At 38.4% G+C, this 16,989-nt stretch overlaps 1 protein-coding gene across 1 annotated transcript; it reads left to right on the top strand.

Annotated features, from left to right (window-relative positions):
- The first annotated feature begins 62 nt into the window (after positions 1 to 62).
- LOC138714759 (polycomb group protein Psc-like) lies at positions 63 to 14,583 on the top strand. The gene is made up of 6 exons (XM_069846871.1): positions 63 to 347; positions 841 to 988; positions 5,967 to 6,119; positions 6,803 to 6,966; positions 9,321 to 9,503; positions 10,714 to 14,583. Exons 2-6 carry the CDS (start codon positions 877 to 879, stop codon positions 14,098 to 14,100), a joined length of 3,999 nt encoding a protein of 1,332 aa, XP_069702972.1. The 5' UTR covers positions 63 to 347; positions 841 to 876; the 3' UTR covers positions 14,101 to 14,583.
- The last annotated feature ends 2,406 nt before the right edge of the window (positions 14,584 to 16,989 follow it).

The following is a 16,989-nucleotide window of genomic DNA, read 5'->3' as shown; positions in this document are numbered from 1 at the left end:
TGAGAATTTAGACCGCCATCTAATGGAAGAAACGTAAACTAAAATTGTTGTGGAGTGATGTAGTTCAAGTAGTTCTGTTTATTTTTCGTTGTATGTTTATAGTGTTGGGCCCAGTACTTGTGTCACAGTGACGTATATTATTAACATTTGTCACGGTGGAAAATAAGTAAATATGTAATATGCATGTCAACTGACGTTTGGCGGGATCACGTGACTCCCTCCAAACAGAAATCGAGGTTGTGTTTGGGTCGACCTCTGTGGTTTAGAAAAACGGGCTCGTGGCTTTTAGGGGCCAATTGGCCAAATGGGATAAACAATAATTAGAGCTTGAACTAGCTCGTTACAAGGTAACTGATTTTGACAGATAATAAATGAAATAAAACTTGGTACACCCTAAGGCTTGTCAACATGAAAATAATAAGCAATTCACACCTGCTGTAATAGGGGTCATCGAAAGCACAAAATAGGCTGTGGATTCCAATATGGCTGGCTTATTTTCTAACGCGTCAGGTTTTTTTCAGCTAAAACTTTATTTTGCGGTATTTTGTAAATATTTACTTCTTTTGTTGTGTGTGTATTCAGTTCACTGTGTTTAATTTTATGTATGCAACATTGCGACCGCTATTTCATGTGCCTGTGTACTATTGACGTCCTCAGCAGAAAAGGTAAACACCACAGCTGTTGTTGGTGTTTACTGATAGAAGGCAAATGTTTTGACGTGTTTTTCACACCTACTTGCTTGGTTTCTGCATATAAAACAATGAACTGCAGTTTAAGGAAGAATTATATGATAATATTTTTGAACTGTCATTTCTAAATCAGTCTTATTTTGTTTAATAGCATTTATGGCCAAGTGTTGAGTGACTAACTTACAAGATGCATCGACCAAGAAGACTCAAGATCACAGATCTAAATCCACATCTGATATGTGTCCTGTGTGGAGGTTATTACGTCGATGCCACAACAATCATTGAATGCTTACATTCATGTAAGGATATTATAGTTTTACACTTCGTATCTATGAAATGTCAGTTTGATGAAGGTTCAGTTTCATTGTAAAAATGCATTTTATATTATGTTCATGTCATGTTTTGGATGGTACTGCGCCGTTTTCAGTACAAATATTTTATTTTAAAGCGTTTCTGTGGTAACCTAGTTTAGAATTGAAGGAAGAAAATTTACATGTCAAAGTTTATAGGTTATTGAGGAAGGAAGACAATTGTGTTTCTTAAAATTTGACGTAAGCCTATGTGTTAATGACATAATGTAGATATTGCCTTAAAGTTGAGTAGTTTTATGACATTAAGACGGACCGAAACGCATGTGGTCTACATTATGGCATTAATAACACAAGTGGATATGATGTTTAGTTACGTCACTTCGCTAGTATCCGAAATTCATATTTATTTACTTAAATGGCATATGGGTTTGTCATATGTGTCGCATACCTTATTAATGGTAGTATCTGATCATGGAGATAGTGTTGCACTATGTTTTACCTTCCTCCAGCGTGTATTTTCGTAAATATTGCAAGTTAAAGGTTAGATTAGGGACAGGAGACGAGACCAAGGAAAGACAAGGTTAGAGTGAGCTAAATGAAAGATAGTTAAGTGACACGAGGCCGAGGAAAATGACAGAATTAGAGTGGGTTAGATGAGGGGATAGCTAAGTGATAGGAGACTACTATGACAAGGTTAAACGAGAGGATAGTATATTTGGGTGCTGCTAAAGTTAGGTATACAAATTGTCAATGTACTTTTCGTTTAAAGAAACAAAATTTATGAGGGGATAATGCCAAATTAGTTTGCTGGCTGCCATACCTAGTTATTTGTACTGAAGTCGAATTTTACCTTTTATAATACAACTTATAAGTTCATCACTGCCGATTTCGAAACTTCGGATCCGTAAGGATTTGAACACGCGGTATTTGTATTTATTAACTGATTGCTAACAGGCTGTCTGATCTCATTTGAAGGGTACACGGGAATAACGATCAAGGTCCATTTTAAAAAGTTTCGAGAAAAACTAATTTTAAAGTTTAAGTACATAATACTTTATGTGTGTATTTAATAGAAATTGACATAGTGGAATGTCAAGAACGATTATTTCTTATTACTAGCTAGACCACATGATAGTACTTCCTTTCCACTATAAGATGGCATTATTAACTCAATTTCGAATTTTGATGGACCTTGATAGTTTTTCCCGTGTACCCTTCATTTGTAGTAGTTATTTTAGAACTGCAGCAGGTAAACACTGAGACACCGCCTGCTTGAACGCATTTGATGGCTGCTCATAAGACCATTCTAACAATACTTTCGCTAAGATAGTAGGTGGCAGCACCAAATATACTATGTTCATCTGTATGTCTGCTCCAAACTATGAAAAAAAACTGTTCTATCTATTTTATGCTAGTGTGACATATCGATAACCACCAGAGTAGTTCAGTCACCTAAGATGCTTGTCTGCTGTTCTGGAGTTGCACTCGGGCTCGATTCCCGCTTGGACTGATTGCCTGGTTGGGTTTTTTTCCGAGGTTTTCCTCAACAGAAAGGGGAATGTTAGGTAATCTTTGGCAAATCCTCGGCTTCACCCCGCCACATACTATCTTGCTAACACTAATTCCATAGACGCTAAAGACCTAGTAGCTGATGTAGCGTCGTTAAATAATCAAGTGAAAGAAATACATATTGATGTGTGTTAGGAATAATAACCATCAGAAACTTGTGTCAGAAACTCTTGTTGATAAATTCATTCATGAAACTTCTACTTAGTACTGTAGGGAAGTTCCACACAGAAAAAGTTTTCCGGTTTTCTTGTTCTTTCAAGAGCAAAGAATATAATGGATTAACGAAGAGGAAGAAGAAGCTATTAGAGTCGCAGAACAAAGTAATATTTTAATCACATTCTACAAACATAAAGCATAGGAAATATATCCACAGGCGATTTCATTAGCTGTTAGGAGCTGCCATCTAGCGACAATTTTTTTTTCTCTTCATGTTATATGTTTGACCATTGAATGAGGAGTCAGTATAAGCAGCCATTGGATGCATGGATGTTTTTGAGGAGGCAGTGCATTGAGACTTTTGAGTTTAGTAAATTCATTCATCTGTCACTCTCCATTGTATTTGTTAAGACAGCTATGGAATTTAGTCTTGCATATCAGGCCAAAATATGTTTTTTAGCTTATATTGAAATGAAAATAGTTAGTTTATTGGAAAACATATTTTATATGATGTAGGCCTAGCCTTAGAATATTGTATTAGGAGTGTTAGCAACATAAGCTGTTTCTTCTTATAGTTTTTGCGCCAGAGAGAATTAAGATATGCTTTCAGTTTTTTATTTTTCCGACAAATTAGCTATACACGCATTCTGGTAAACAATTTATTATATTGTTATGTAGCAGTTGCTTTTCAGGTTAATTTATGCTCTTTTACGTAAATCATTTACAGTTATAATTAGAGCTCGGATTTCCAAGCAAATGCATGTTTTTATAAGCTTGTTACAGTTCTCAAACTTTGCAAATATTTGTTTTATGACTTATCAATTCCAAATAACCGCACTTTTTCCATGCATGTTTCCATGTTTTGGCTTTTCTGGGAGTAAATTCATGCATAACGCATATTTTGAAGATTTTAGATTTAATAGGTCATATTTAGACTTCTGTATTGCGTATTACGTCCTTTTCTTCTGACTTTAGTGCATATACATATTATAATGCTAGCTTGCATAATAGTGCCTTTTATGAATATTGCTTCATAGAATCTGGTATTTACACGTTATTTGTCTATTGAAAGAAAAAAAATAAATTTAAACAACTGATAATATGTTGTTGTTGTTTTCTAATGCCAGGCGTTTGACAATAAAGTCATTTGACCTCTTGCACTCCAATATTTTTCAAAGATATTATCATGACCAGCCACTGAAGCACAGATTTTGAGATGTTCCGAATCCATTTCTTGGTTTGAGTTGCACAATGGACAGTTAGGGGACTGATATATTCCAATTCTGCGCAGGTGTTTGGCCAAACAATCATGGCCTGTTGCCAATCTAAATGCAGCTACAGACGATTTTCGTGGTAAATCGGGAATTAACTGTGGATTTTGATGCAGAGAGTTCCATTTTTTCCCATGGGATTGTGTTATCAAATTTTGTTTGTTGAAGTCTAAGTATGTAGATTTAATAAATCTTTTCACAGAGTAATATGTAGATTTAGTAACAGGTCTGTAAGTAGCAGTGCTGCCCTTCTTTGCTAAAGCATCTGCATTCTCTTTTCCCAGGATTCCACAATGGGATGGTATCCATTGGAATACAATTATTTTATTGCGTGATATTAATTGAGAAAGCATTTTATTTATTTCTGCTGTTTGAGATGAAGGTGTGTGTTTAGAGACTATTGAAGAATAGCTGCTTTGGAGTCTGACAATATAACTACATTCTTAAATTTATTGATGTGGCATAGAAGATTCCTGAGACTTTCACTTATTGCAATGATTTCACCATCAAAACTTGTTGTTCCATATCCAAGAGATCTATAAAGTGAGAAGAGACAGCACATAACACATGCACCGGCACCTTGTTCTCTAGAGATCAAGGATCCGTCGGTGTATAAATGAAGTCAGTTTTGTGGAGGGTACCTAATATTAATTGTCTCTAAAGACAATTGTTTCAGTATTTCAGTGTTTACTTTTGATTTCAGTATTTCTTCTGTTAAATTTAGATTATATTCTATATTTAATAGAGTTAAAGGGTTTGGTTTAATTTGTAAGTTTTCTTATAAATTCGGGATATTGATTTTCTGTTTTAATTCTTGAACAACTGATAATATGGTTTCGTGGCATCCTACCTGACAACTAGTCTTTGGACTTTCCACTAAATTTTCCCTTTGTTACACTGAAATTTTCAATCCACAACTTGCTCATTACAAGCCGGTGGTCAAAATATTGAAAGAAAGGAAGGCAGAAGCGGCATACTTGCAAACTTTTGTGTCAAATTGTGAAATGTTGTTGTAGTTCCTGTTAGAACTGCAAGAAGAGATCTTGTATCTAAGTGGATTGAGAGAAGGGGATTTCTAAAGATGGATGGTGATGTAATTTATTATGACTGTTGTAATAAATGAGTTCGATTTCCAATGGTGTCATGGTCATGCGGAAGTGCAAAAGACTTACAATTGGACTTCACCTTGTCCCAAATTTCTTCACTTAAATATGCAACTGCCACTTCTTGTGATGTCGAAAGATCATGTTCTTGTTTTCAAGAATGTGCATCAGAGCTTAAGTGAAGAAAATTTTGAGAAGTTAGCTGTAACATGTTTCAAAATAAAATCAATCAATCAATCTTCTTAATGTATCCAGCTGTTTGCTGACAACATAAAGTCCACTATAGTCCACTGTAGTCTATTCAGTTGTTGTTTTTCACGAGAAATGAGTGGTATTTTGATCGGTGTTCATTATAGATGCCTGTTGCTAGTAGCCAGAGTTGGGGTGTAGTTAATATATACTGCAGGGCTGTGTCTTCTGCAACTGGTACTGATGATTTTAATTTACTTCTTTTTCAGAATAAAATAAAAATGTAACATAATGTAGAACTCAATTTTAATAGTGCATATTTTTACTGTTTTTTCGCTTCATTGTGCATGTTTTGTCATATGAGAATGCATGCATGTTTTAAGATTTGATAGTACATGAAAATCTGGGTTCTAGTTATAATGCAATAAAATGGATCAGTAGGAACTTAACTATGTTGTTTGCACAATATATTGCAACTAATGTACTGAATATTCTCGTTTGCTTTAAATTATGTTGTTGCAGATCGTTGAAGTGAAAGATACTTCAGCATTAGATAGTCTTTGTGAATTAATTATTTTTCTTTTAATAAGATATGAAAAGCGAAGTATTTGAATGATAAATTTTCTTATTTAAAAGACATAATAGTTTTCTGATTTGTTGTTTTTAATTTTGTTTCAGTTTGCAAGGCTTGCATAGTGCGTTACCTTGAGACCAACAAGTATTGTCCAATTTGTGATGTGCAAGTACATAAGACGAGACCACTTCAGAATATACGGTCAGATCAGACATTGCAGGATATCGTCTACAAACTAGTGCCTGGCCTCTTTCAAAGTTAGTATATTGTTTGTTATTGTTTTTTTGTATAGTGAGTTGTTTCTCATTGAGAAATAAAGCTGGGTAGGTTGTGCAGAGTGGGATCAGGCATGTAAGATGAAATGGGATTTAAGAAGATTTTTAGATGACGAATTAATTCATTGCAACGAAATTTTGCTACACCTGAACCGTCATGGAAGCACCACCTACTATTTTCATTGTGTATTCTATATACTTAAGACCACCTACTATATTTTACGTTACTTTTGTTTAGAGAGAGTGAGAGAGAGACTGGCATTATATGGCAGTATAATGGCAGTTGACACTAGACATATACGTCAACATATATGCCAAACTGGAGTCAGGCCACAAAGGGAAACACTGAAGGAGGAAGATTCGATCCGGTGCTGTGGATTGAATTCGGCATAGCTCAGTGGTCAGAGCGCTTGGTACGTGGAACCAAGGACCCGGGTTTGATCCCTGGTGCCGGAGCGAATTTTTCTCCTCAAATATTAATGGAAAATAATTATCAGGACAGGATGCAGTGGTATTATATTATAAACTCAGCAACCATGGTCTTTCATAGCTTATAAGGCTTTATAATAATAATAATAATAATAATAATAGTTGGTGATCCTAGGGAAATATGACATGTATATTTGAATTTGCAAGCTCGTGAAATTGTTAATTTTTCCTTGTAGATGAGATGCGTTGCAGACGAGAGTATTATGCCAAGCATACAGAGGCACGACCGACAAGCCTTATGGATCAGGGTGAAGTTACTGAGCAATCACATATCTATACTCCTGATGAAGCCTTCAGCTTGTCTCTCGAATATTACAATTCCAACAAATCTGGTGAAGAGGTAATTATTTTATGCTTCATATACAGATTAATATTTTGTCTTGTATACCGTGCGTTTTTTTTAAAGCAAGACGTAAAGCGCTGCAGCAAGACCATTCTTTTATTACATTTGCTTCACCGTCGCTGTAGCAAGCGTGCAGCAAATCAAAACTTCGCTTTACGAGTTTGCTGCATGATCCATCATGGCAGAATGTGTGTTTTGGTCTTTTGCAACGTTTATTATTGTCAAAATCGATTAGTAATAATAATTCCATGTCATTATCATGGAAGTCGAAACTATTTAACATGTTTGGTTCTTTTATGGTTAAATTTATTACGGCAGAAATAGAAGCCAATATTAATTGTCCACCATTTTGCAGTCAGTTGACCTACTTACGTTTTTTTTCGACCCTCATTTTGCTGCAGCAAAGGCATGAAGCGCTTTAAAAAAAACGCACGGTTATTTATATTAGAGTGCTACAATATTGAAGATCATCATCTGTCCTCATTATTGTTAAGACTATGAACCGACGAGACTCCTTGGTTATTCAATCAGTATGGTAAAGGGCCAGCACTTAATATCGCAGAGAACAAACATATAACAATAGATGTACACCCAGTCCCAATGGTAGAGAAAAAAATGTTCATTACTCTACCAGGAATTGAAGTTAAAATTCTATACAGAAATTATAAGATATTTTATTTCTAGATTATGTAATTTTAATAATTCTGTGGTTCCAAGACAAAATGTGATATGCCAATTTTTGGCTAAAATGACATTTTGCAATATGTTACGCATCCTGATGGTATCTTTATTGTGGCTGAAGACGACATGCTTATTTCTGTTATTTTTCTCTCTAACCTGTTATGAGTCCACACCTGTGGAGTAACGGTCAGCGCGTCTGGCTACAAAACCAGGTGGACCGGGTTGGAATCCCGGTCGAAGTTTTTTCCGGGGTTTTCCCTCAACCCAATACGAGCAAATGCTGGGTAACTTTCGGTGCTGGACCCCGGACTCATTTCACTGGCATTATCTCCTTCATATCATTCAGATGCTAAATAACCTAGATGTTGATACAGCGTCGTAAAATAACCCAATAAAATAAAAAATAACCTGTTATGAAACATGATTACTATGATTTTATACAATCGTTCATACTTTAAATTCTCACTCCTGAAAAACTGCAAAAATAACATCATATTTTGTCTTGGAGCCACAGAATTTCACTCCTACTGTCGGCCGTGATGCTGATATTTATAGGGGGAAGGAGAAATATATCGACAGCTGTGGAAACTGCTTGCAAGTTATGAAGCATTGCGTATCACATTTCTGCCACATCTTGGTTCATTTTGTTGTTAGAATGGTGATGTATACAGAAATATTATCTGATGATGAAGTGTAAGCAGCAGTTTGCTTATCAAGTACTTTAATTATGTATAAAATAGGGAACGAAACATCTAACTACAAAAAGAGGAAGATGGTTGGAACAAAATAAGGAAAAATGTAGAATTACACACTTGTTTTTTTTTCCACTTCCCCCTTCTCTATTTCTCCCCCTTTCTTCCTCTTTCATCTCTCCTTCTCTGTCTTTCCCTTCCATCTGTCGCATTCTGTCCCTTCTTCCATCTTCCCTCCCTCTCTTTCTCATTCTCCCTCCTTCCCCTTCCCCCTCACCCCTCCATTTCTTTCGCTCTCCCTTCCTCTTCTCTATCTCTTCCTCTCTCCTTTCCACTCTCTTCCTGAATCTCTCCTTCCCTACCTCTCCCTTTCTCTCCCTCCCCTTCTCTCTTCTGTCTGTTTTCTCATTATGTTGTTGTTGTTTTCTAATGCCAGGCGTTTGACAATAAAGTCATTTGACCTCTTGCACTCCAATATTTTTCAAAGATATTATCATGGTCAGCCACTGAAGCACAGATTTTGAGGTGTTCCGAATCCATTTCTTGGTTTGAGTTGCACAATGGGCAGTTAGGGGACTGATATATTCCAATTCTATGCAGGTGTTTGGCCAAACAATCATGGCCTGTTGCCAATCTAAATGCAGCTACAGACGATTTTCGTGGTAAATCGGGAATTAACTGTGGACTATGATACAGAGAGATCTATTTTTTCCCTTGAGATTGTGTTATCAAATTTTGTTTGTTGAAGTCTAAGTATGTAGATTTAATAAATCTTTTCACAGAGTAATATGTAGATTTAGTAACAGGTCTGTAAGTAGCAGTGCTGCCCTTCTTTGCTAGTGCATCCGCATTCTCTTTTCCCAGGATTCCACAATGGGATGGTATCCATTAGGTTTTCTCATTATAAGCTCTGCTGTCCTTGTATGAAATGTACAGCCTTTTGTCAATGAGCTGCTATCTTGTATTCACTTCTTACAGGATTGTCCCACAAGACGTTATCTTCGATGTCCTGCGGCTGTGACTATAGCTCATCTGCAGAAACTTATACGTGCCAAATATGGCCTCTCACCAGAACATCGTATAGATGTCATGCACATGAACGAGCCACTTAATGAAGAATATACTCTGATGGATGTGGCCTACATTTACAGGTGGAGAAGGGTATGTATTAACAAAATGCTACTGACTATGATGCCTATACACACCCTCTCAGATACTTACAGGGAGGGATTTGTGTATGATATGGTGACCAGACGTCCCTTTTTAAGGGAATTGTCCCTTTTTTCAGCCTCTTGTCCCCAGTCCCAAGAAATGTATGCTCTGGACGCCAATGTCCCGTTTTTATTTTAAATGGCATTCCTTTTCCCTAAATTGTTAAAATATTCTTTTTTCTATAATTTTATTTAATAATTAGGTAAAACATTGATTAATTCTATACTATTTTCATCAGATGTCACCATAATGAATCCAATTCAATTAATCCAGACTTTTGCAATATAAAACATTGTCAACAGTGACTTAAGCCAAGTATCCATGCCACTCTGTTATGTACTTGCATAATTATTGTAGCCTAGTTATTGTAAACAATGTAGTACCTGTATTTATTACTTTAAAATAAATAAAACCGGACCTTATTGCTCACTGACATTATATAAACAGAAGTGATAATGTTTAGATAAAATGTTGATTCATGTTAACTTTAATAAGTGTTCCGTTTTTTTCATTTTGGAAATCTGGTCCCTAGTGTATAAAGGATGCTAGACGAGGGAAAGGGAGAGAGATGTGTTTTGCAGGGTTTCACTTGAAGTTGTCAACTTATAGCTGTCCAAAGACAGGTTTGAACCTCATATGTGACACCAAGAAGGTATCAATCATGAGGCAACTATATCAGGAGATAATGGGGTAGAGTGGCCAGTTCCTTTCCCTATTGATTGCTTTACTTTTTTTTTTTACTTCGTTATTTAATGACGCTGTATCAACGACGAGATTATTTAGCGTTGATGAAATTGGTGATAGTGAGATGATATTTGGCGAGATGAGGCCGAGGATTCGCCATAGATTACCTGACATTTGCCTTACGGTTGGGGAGAACCTCGGAAAAACCCAACCAGGTAATCAGCCCAAGTGAAAATCGAACCCATGCCCAAATGAAACTCCAGGTTGACAGGCCTTAGCTGACTGAGCTATGCCGGTGGTCTCGATTGCTTTATTATTATTATTATTATTTTTATTATTATATTCACCAAAGAAACTAGTTGAACTTGGCAATTGTTTTCATTCATTCATCTATTCGTTATTGATTATAAAATTTTACTTATGTCACGATCTTGAATTAGAGAAATGTGTATTGAGTGTTGTGTTCTGATTTCAGAAAGGACCACTTCACTTGAGTTACCGGATCTTTGAATGTTGTCACTTGAGCAACAAGAGGATGAAACTGGATCACAGCCCTATCCTCACTGCTGCCACAGTCACGTCTATCAAAGAAGAAAATCAAGCAGTGGTGAAAGCTGAACCAATGGAAGTTGATAATATCGGAACTGCTCTCGACACAAAGCAAGAGAAGGTGGAGAGTGCACAGATCGTGAAGGGCACAGCTTCTAAGGAAGAGAACAACAACACTGGCACTGAGTCATGGAAAGAAGTGCAGATCCAAATCAGCGAGAATGGCGTTATGAGTGTCACAGACATTACCACACCCCCAGTAATTGAGAATAACAATAACACAGTGACGAACTGTATACCAGTGCCAGTCGAGTGCTCGAAGCTGTCGTTGCTTCCATGTGGCAATGAGGAGAAGGCCAAATTCTCAGAAGCAGCTCAGAAACAAGCCAAGCATAACATTCTATCGAAAGATGTTGAACATTGTAAGCCAAACGCAATGGAAGATGTGCCAAGAACGCCAACAACAACTACACTAGCAGCAACTACTGCGTCAACTCAGATGTCTTCAACTGTGACAAGTTCAGCTGTTACAGTGTCATCGGCAGTGAAGACGACTGGTGCATCTAAGAAGCAGGACTCTGTGAAGACAGCATCCGCACCTGCTGTTGAGAGTTCTGTCAGGCAGTCGACAGCAGAAACTGTTGTATCTAAATCTACAGACACAAGTCTTTCCGTGAATAAAAATGATCTCCTGTCCCCGGTTCCCATAACCTGTGCTCCACCCACCAGCACACATGCAGTGTCCTCTGTTGTGTCATCAAGTACCGTCTCCACTGTAACGTCATCACAACAAAAGAATGACTTGACCACATTTTCAAAGAGGTCGACAGAGAACAATAATAAGAACATAAAGCCTGGGCCTTTATTACCTGAAACTCAGAATTCAGGGGTTGTAACACCACACCATAAAACTCCACAGATTACACAGTCACAACCATTGGCATTAAAAGTTGGTCAAACATCATTGCCCACCAGTGGTAAGGAGATGAATAAACTGAAAGATAGTGCCAGTAATGTAGCAAAGAGAGATGCACCCAAGATGGCAGTCGTTGCACCTACTCAATCGATGGTGACGAATCCTGCAGCTAGTAAGAAGCCTCTAAATTCGAGCAGTAGCTCTTCTCCGATTGGTTACAAGACACTTAAAACACCACCTAAAAGTTGGAATCAGAGTATTACGAGGTTGAGTTTCTTGTCATCTACCAAAAATCATACGTACATGGCAAACACATCAGGGACATCATGTGAAGGACGCAGACCAGGTGACGTAGCTAGTAAAGGAGTGGATAATCCCACTGGGGTCGGTTCAAGCAGTAAACCTGCAGGCAATATAAACAGTACAATTCCAGCGAAACCAAATAGATTTTTTAAAATGCGAAATATGCCACGATACTTGGGAAATCCTGCTTCTGGTGTAAAACCAATGTACCAGGTCGCGTCTATAAACAAGCAGGATCTGGTATCGCAGGCAACAAGTCAGGCATCGGCTTCAAAGCCAATGTACCAAGTAGCATCTGTTACAAGCCAACAAAATCCTCTTCCAGCTCACAGCTCTACTAGCAATTTGAAACCTTTTCATGTCGCTGGCTCGGGTGGGTGTAACAGCATATCATCATCCTCTGTGACACACACAACTAGTTCAAAGCCAGTTGTGGCTAGCTACCACATGGGGAGCCAACAGCAGAGCGGTAGGATGGATGCTGGTATTCCTCACTCATGTGTATCACCATCAGGTGTAAAGCAGTTGTCACAAAGTACAAATCAACATCATAACAGTATTTCAACACCGACTCCATCAGATATGAAACCTATTTCTTCCGGTGTTTCAGGCTCATGTCAGCCACACTACAGTAAAATTCAAGATCCTGGAACTGTTCCCATAACAACTCTCGCTTCTTCCTCGGCCAAGTCTATGCCTTCCACAAGTTCTGTCCACTCTGGTGGTTCAACTCCTTCAACAGCGTCTGCTGCTTCTTCTTTATCTTCTTCTTCCAGTGGAAAGTCCAGAGGAGGTAGTGTTAATAAGCAGGACCCTGGGGCAGCGCACATGTCAGGAATCAAACCTGCTCACCAGGCGGGATCTGTCACAGCAAACAAGCAAGATTCTCTGACTCCTCCAGTGTCGAAACATGGTGTAACTCTGATGAAAATTGACCCTAAGACATTAAGTCCCCTTGTGGGTACGACTTCTTCTCCGGGAACACCGCCGTTGCCTCATTCTCCCTCTCCTCAATCATCCCCCAATCCTTCCTCTTCCATGACACCACAGAACCTCAAAACACACCCTCAACCTTACCCCCTTCCAGCTCACGCCAACTCGAGTAGAGGCACCGGATCTCCAAACAATCCACTGGGGTCGCCTTTTCTTCCAAATCTTCTGTATTCAAGCTTTTCTTTTCCTGGTATGGGTGTGGGTGTCGGCAATCGAATGGGGTCTGGCCCACCCCCTCTGGTCCGTGCTGGGAGTGGAATGAGTCTTGGAGCATTTCACCCCTTACCACCTTCCATTAACATGCTATTCAATCCTCATCACCGCACTCACACCCACAACTCTGCAGCGAGTCCCGGCCCGCAGTCCACTGTGGTGCCTCCGCCAGCAGTGCAGAGGATACCGGCCTCCAACACACAGCACAAGAACAGTTCCAGCACTAACAGTGCTGCCGGCTGTAACAGTGCTAGTACTCCAGCTCCCAGCAAGCTTCCTGCTAACACACCGGGGCAAACATCTTCACACCAGAGGACTCCACCTCCGTCACATCACGGCCCTTCGATCAATCAGCAGCTGAAGTCACACCCGTCGTCGTTATCCAACCAGAACTCCACAAGTCCAGCACCATCGTTGCAGGCAGCGATGGGAGGCAGTCACCAGAAACCGGCGGAAGGGAAACTGCAGCAGAAGACAGTGGCGGAAGGTGGCACAAGAACTGTTAATGGAGAACAGAGTATGGGGGAAGTCTCGGGGAAGAAATCGGACAACGGAACTGTGAGTGGAAACACAGCCGAGGGTGGGAACGGAGGTAAGGACACTAGGGAACAGGGTAGTAGTAATAGTAAGGCCAGTAGTTGCAGTGGTGGTGGAGGGGTTGTGGCAGAACAGGGTAACGCTAGTGTAAATAACTCCTTAAACTCAAAGAACAAGGCCTCTGTGAGTGGCGGTGAAAATGGACAGCGATCGTCTATGGGGAAAAGGGAAGTGGCGGATGTAACGCAGAATCAAACAAAACTGAAGCAGGATTCAAGAGAAACGGGTAGTAATAAAGGAAATGATAGTGGAGAAGCATTAGAAATGAAAAAGCAGCTGGAAAAAACATGAAATATTGCTATGTTGCATCTAATTATTTTTATCGATTCTAATTATAATTACGGTATTTAAGAAAAAGGTCTGTTTTAACTCAATATTGCATAAATATAACACAGTTATTATTATATATTGCCTTCCACATAACTGAACGGCCTGTTGCACCAAAGCCGACTATAATTTATTCACAAATAGAAGATAAATGAACTCTTGCAGATTTTAAATAATCAGGTATATTACTGAGTACACCTGTCTGTGTGCATTGTTGAAGTGTGGAGCAGGTTTGGTGCATCCGGCCCTCAGTACAGTGAATCTACACATTGTTAGAGGATAACCCTCCATGGTAGTTGACGATCAAGTGCAATTCAAATTGCTGTTGCCATTTGGGGTGTGTGATGATAAAGAAACCCTAGTCTGTATATAATTGAAACGTCAGGGGCATTCACATTTGAGATAATGTAACATCAGTTTTTTTAATACTCATGTGGTTAAAGTATATTTTGGAATTGTTAATGTTGATAATGTTTATTAGAGTTGAGAGAATTTCTTGTTTTAGTATATACTCATTGTTTCGTTATGAGTGGGCATGCTTTCCCTCTCTTCCCCCCTTCCCGCGGTTTGAATGTGATGATGATTTCCAGTAACCCGGATCTTGGTAGTTACACCATTTTCCTCCTTGCTTCCCAGTATGGGAAACCTATAGGCCAACTTCCCAAAGGTTTGAAAGTAATATGCACAGTTTTGCCCAGAAGCACATCTGGAAATATCTAATTTGTTGTAAATCACTGTCTTTTACATTAACAGCTGTTGGTACAGTCTACTGTATATAAACACAAAATAGTCATTATATATGGGCAGAATGGAAAGAATACTGTATCATCATTAAGAAATGCTTACACTTTACGAATCTGGTTTTATACATCATAGGATAAAATCATGGTCATCTTACTTCATATTGTTCCAATACTGTTGTTTTCATTCATGAACAATATCTTAACCATTTAATAATAATAATGAACTGCGCGTAATGTGCAAATAAAAGTTTTTTTATATACATCTTCGTTACACAACTTTTAACACTATATCACTTCGGAATATAAAGTATATATATATATGCTTTATACTTACAGCAGACCTCACTGTTCGTCATTCATTCATATGAAGCCAATTTTGTAGTGCAATTTACCGCACTGTATGAGGTGACTGATATAGTTCTCATGCTCTACCATGTTAAGTGATATCTATCACAGAGGCCAGAGACTGCAGATACATTGTTCATCTGGAGTGTGATGTCACTTCACCACACACAGCGTATTCCGAATCTCACCGGCCCAGTGGCATCAAAGACGTCACGCTGCAGCGAAATAAAAAACAAAACTGCTGGAAGGATCGATGGCTGTCATGGCGACTGTACAACTTGTTGTCTGTGCTACGCTAGCAAAATTTTGCGAAATTTTCGTACTCCCATCTCGTTCAAAGAGAAGATAGCATAAACAATTTATTTCTTGAACCGGTAGTAATAACGGGTCCATTGACATGTTCGCTCATAAGCCATTAACATATTGTTTTTTTACGTTGTGCTCATTACAAACAATATAGCAGAGCACACCGCCATGACACAACAGTGCACGATGTCATTCGTCTGCTAATTCCCGCCCTATACAAGAACCAATCAGATTCACTGATGGAGACTGCCACCACCTCTGCAAGTTGATGGCACTGGTGCGACACCGGTGGAGCATCAATGATGTCATCGGTGGAATTCGGAACACCTTAATGCCATCAGATTGCTCACCAGTGAGATTTGGAATACGCTCACAGATATTGAGGTGGAAGTCATTCTCTGCAAATCAGATAACAATGTGTATCATATCGTATCCAGCCTACCATTTGTGAATAACACTTTGAACATCACTTAGAGTAAAAAAAAAGTGATTTTATGAAGTTAAAAAATTAATAAATTTTTGCACAAGTTATTGTATTTACTGCCTGGCACCTTTTACCTTCAATTTAGTGCTAGTGTTCTTTTTCCAGTGGTCAGTGGGTGGTCAGTGGATGATTTGATCTTGTCCTGAAATTCTCAGAGTCATACTTTCTCAATTACTGGTCTGAGTTCTTTGAGATTAAAGATCAGTTCTCACAGACTGAGCAAGTTGTGTAGTTTTGTTAAATGAACTTTATATAATTATGTAGTTCTTACTCATGGCTTCCCTGGGTAGTGTATAGGAATTATTGATTTTAATTAAAGAAAATATTGATGTACACTGTGAGGTGTGAATAGTGAAACTGCAGATGACTACATTGAGTTTAAAATAATTTGACACACATTACAGTAATTATATATTATCGGTTGGTTTAAGCACCAGGTAAAAGGTTCATTGCTCTTTTGGTTGGTGATACTTATGAGGTTAAGAAACTAAAATTCATTTCTTCCACATATTAATAAAAGTGAATCGTAAAAAAAAGGTGTCTTGTCTAGGTAACTAAGCACAATAAATGAGATATTTTATAAATACTTCATTTGCGGTATTTTTATGAAGACTTCATATACAGGGTGTATCAAGAATACGTGTACAAACTTCAGGCATGGGTTCCTTACACCAAAAGAAGGAAAAAAGTTCATATGAACATATGTCCCATAATCCTTTGTTTCCCCGTTAGGAACTGTTCAACACATTGGTACACTCATAATGTGCCAACACACAAAACTCATAACCAATGCTCGAAATGTCCTCCTCTTGCTTCTAGACATGCATGCACTCGTCGAATCATGGACTGTCGCACCCTTTCAAATACTCCAGGATGATGTCGAATGATTTCGCAGGCTTCCATGACACGTCGATGAAGAGTTTCTTGATCCGGGATGTCTGCTCCATAAACCAATTGTTTAAGGTGCCCCCAAAG

Source organism: Periplaneta americana, chromosome 15 (assembly GCF_040183065.1).
Source record: "Periplaneta americana isolate PAMFEO1 chromosome 15, P.americana_PAMFEO1_priV1, whole genome shotgun sequence".
NCBI classification, from domain to species: Eukaryota; Metazoa; Arthropoda; class Insecta; order Blattodea; family Blattidae; genus Periplaneta; species Periplaneta americana.
The sequence above is the reverse complement of the archived record's forward strand: the minus strand, read 5'-3'. Positions and strand labels throughout refer to the sequence as shown.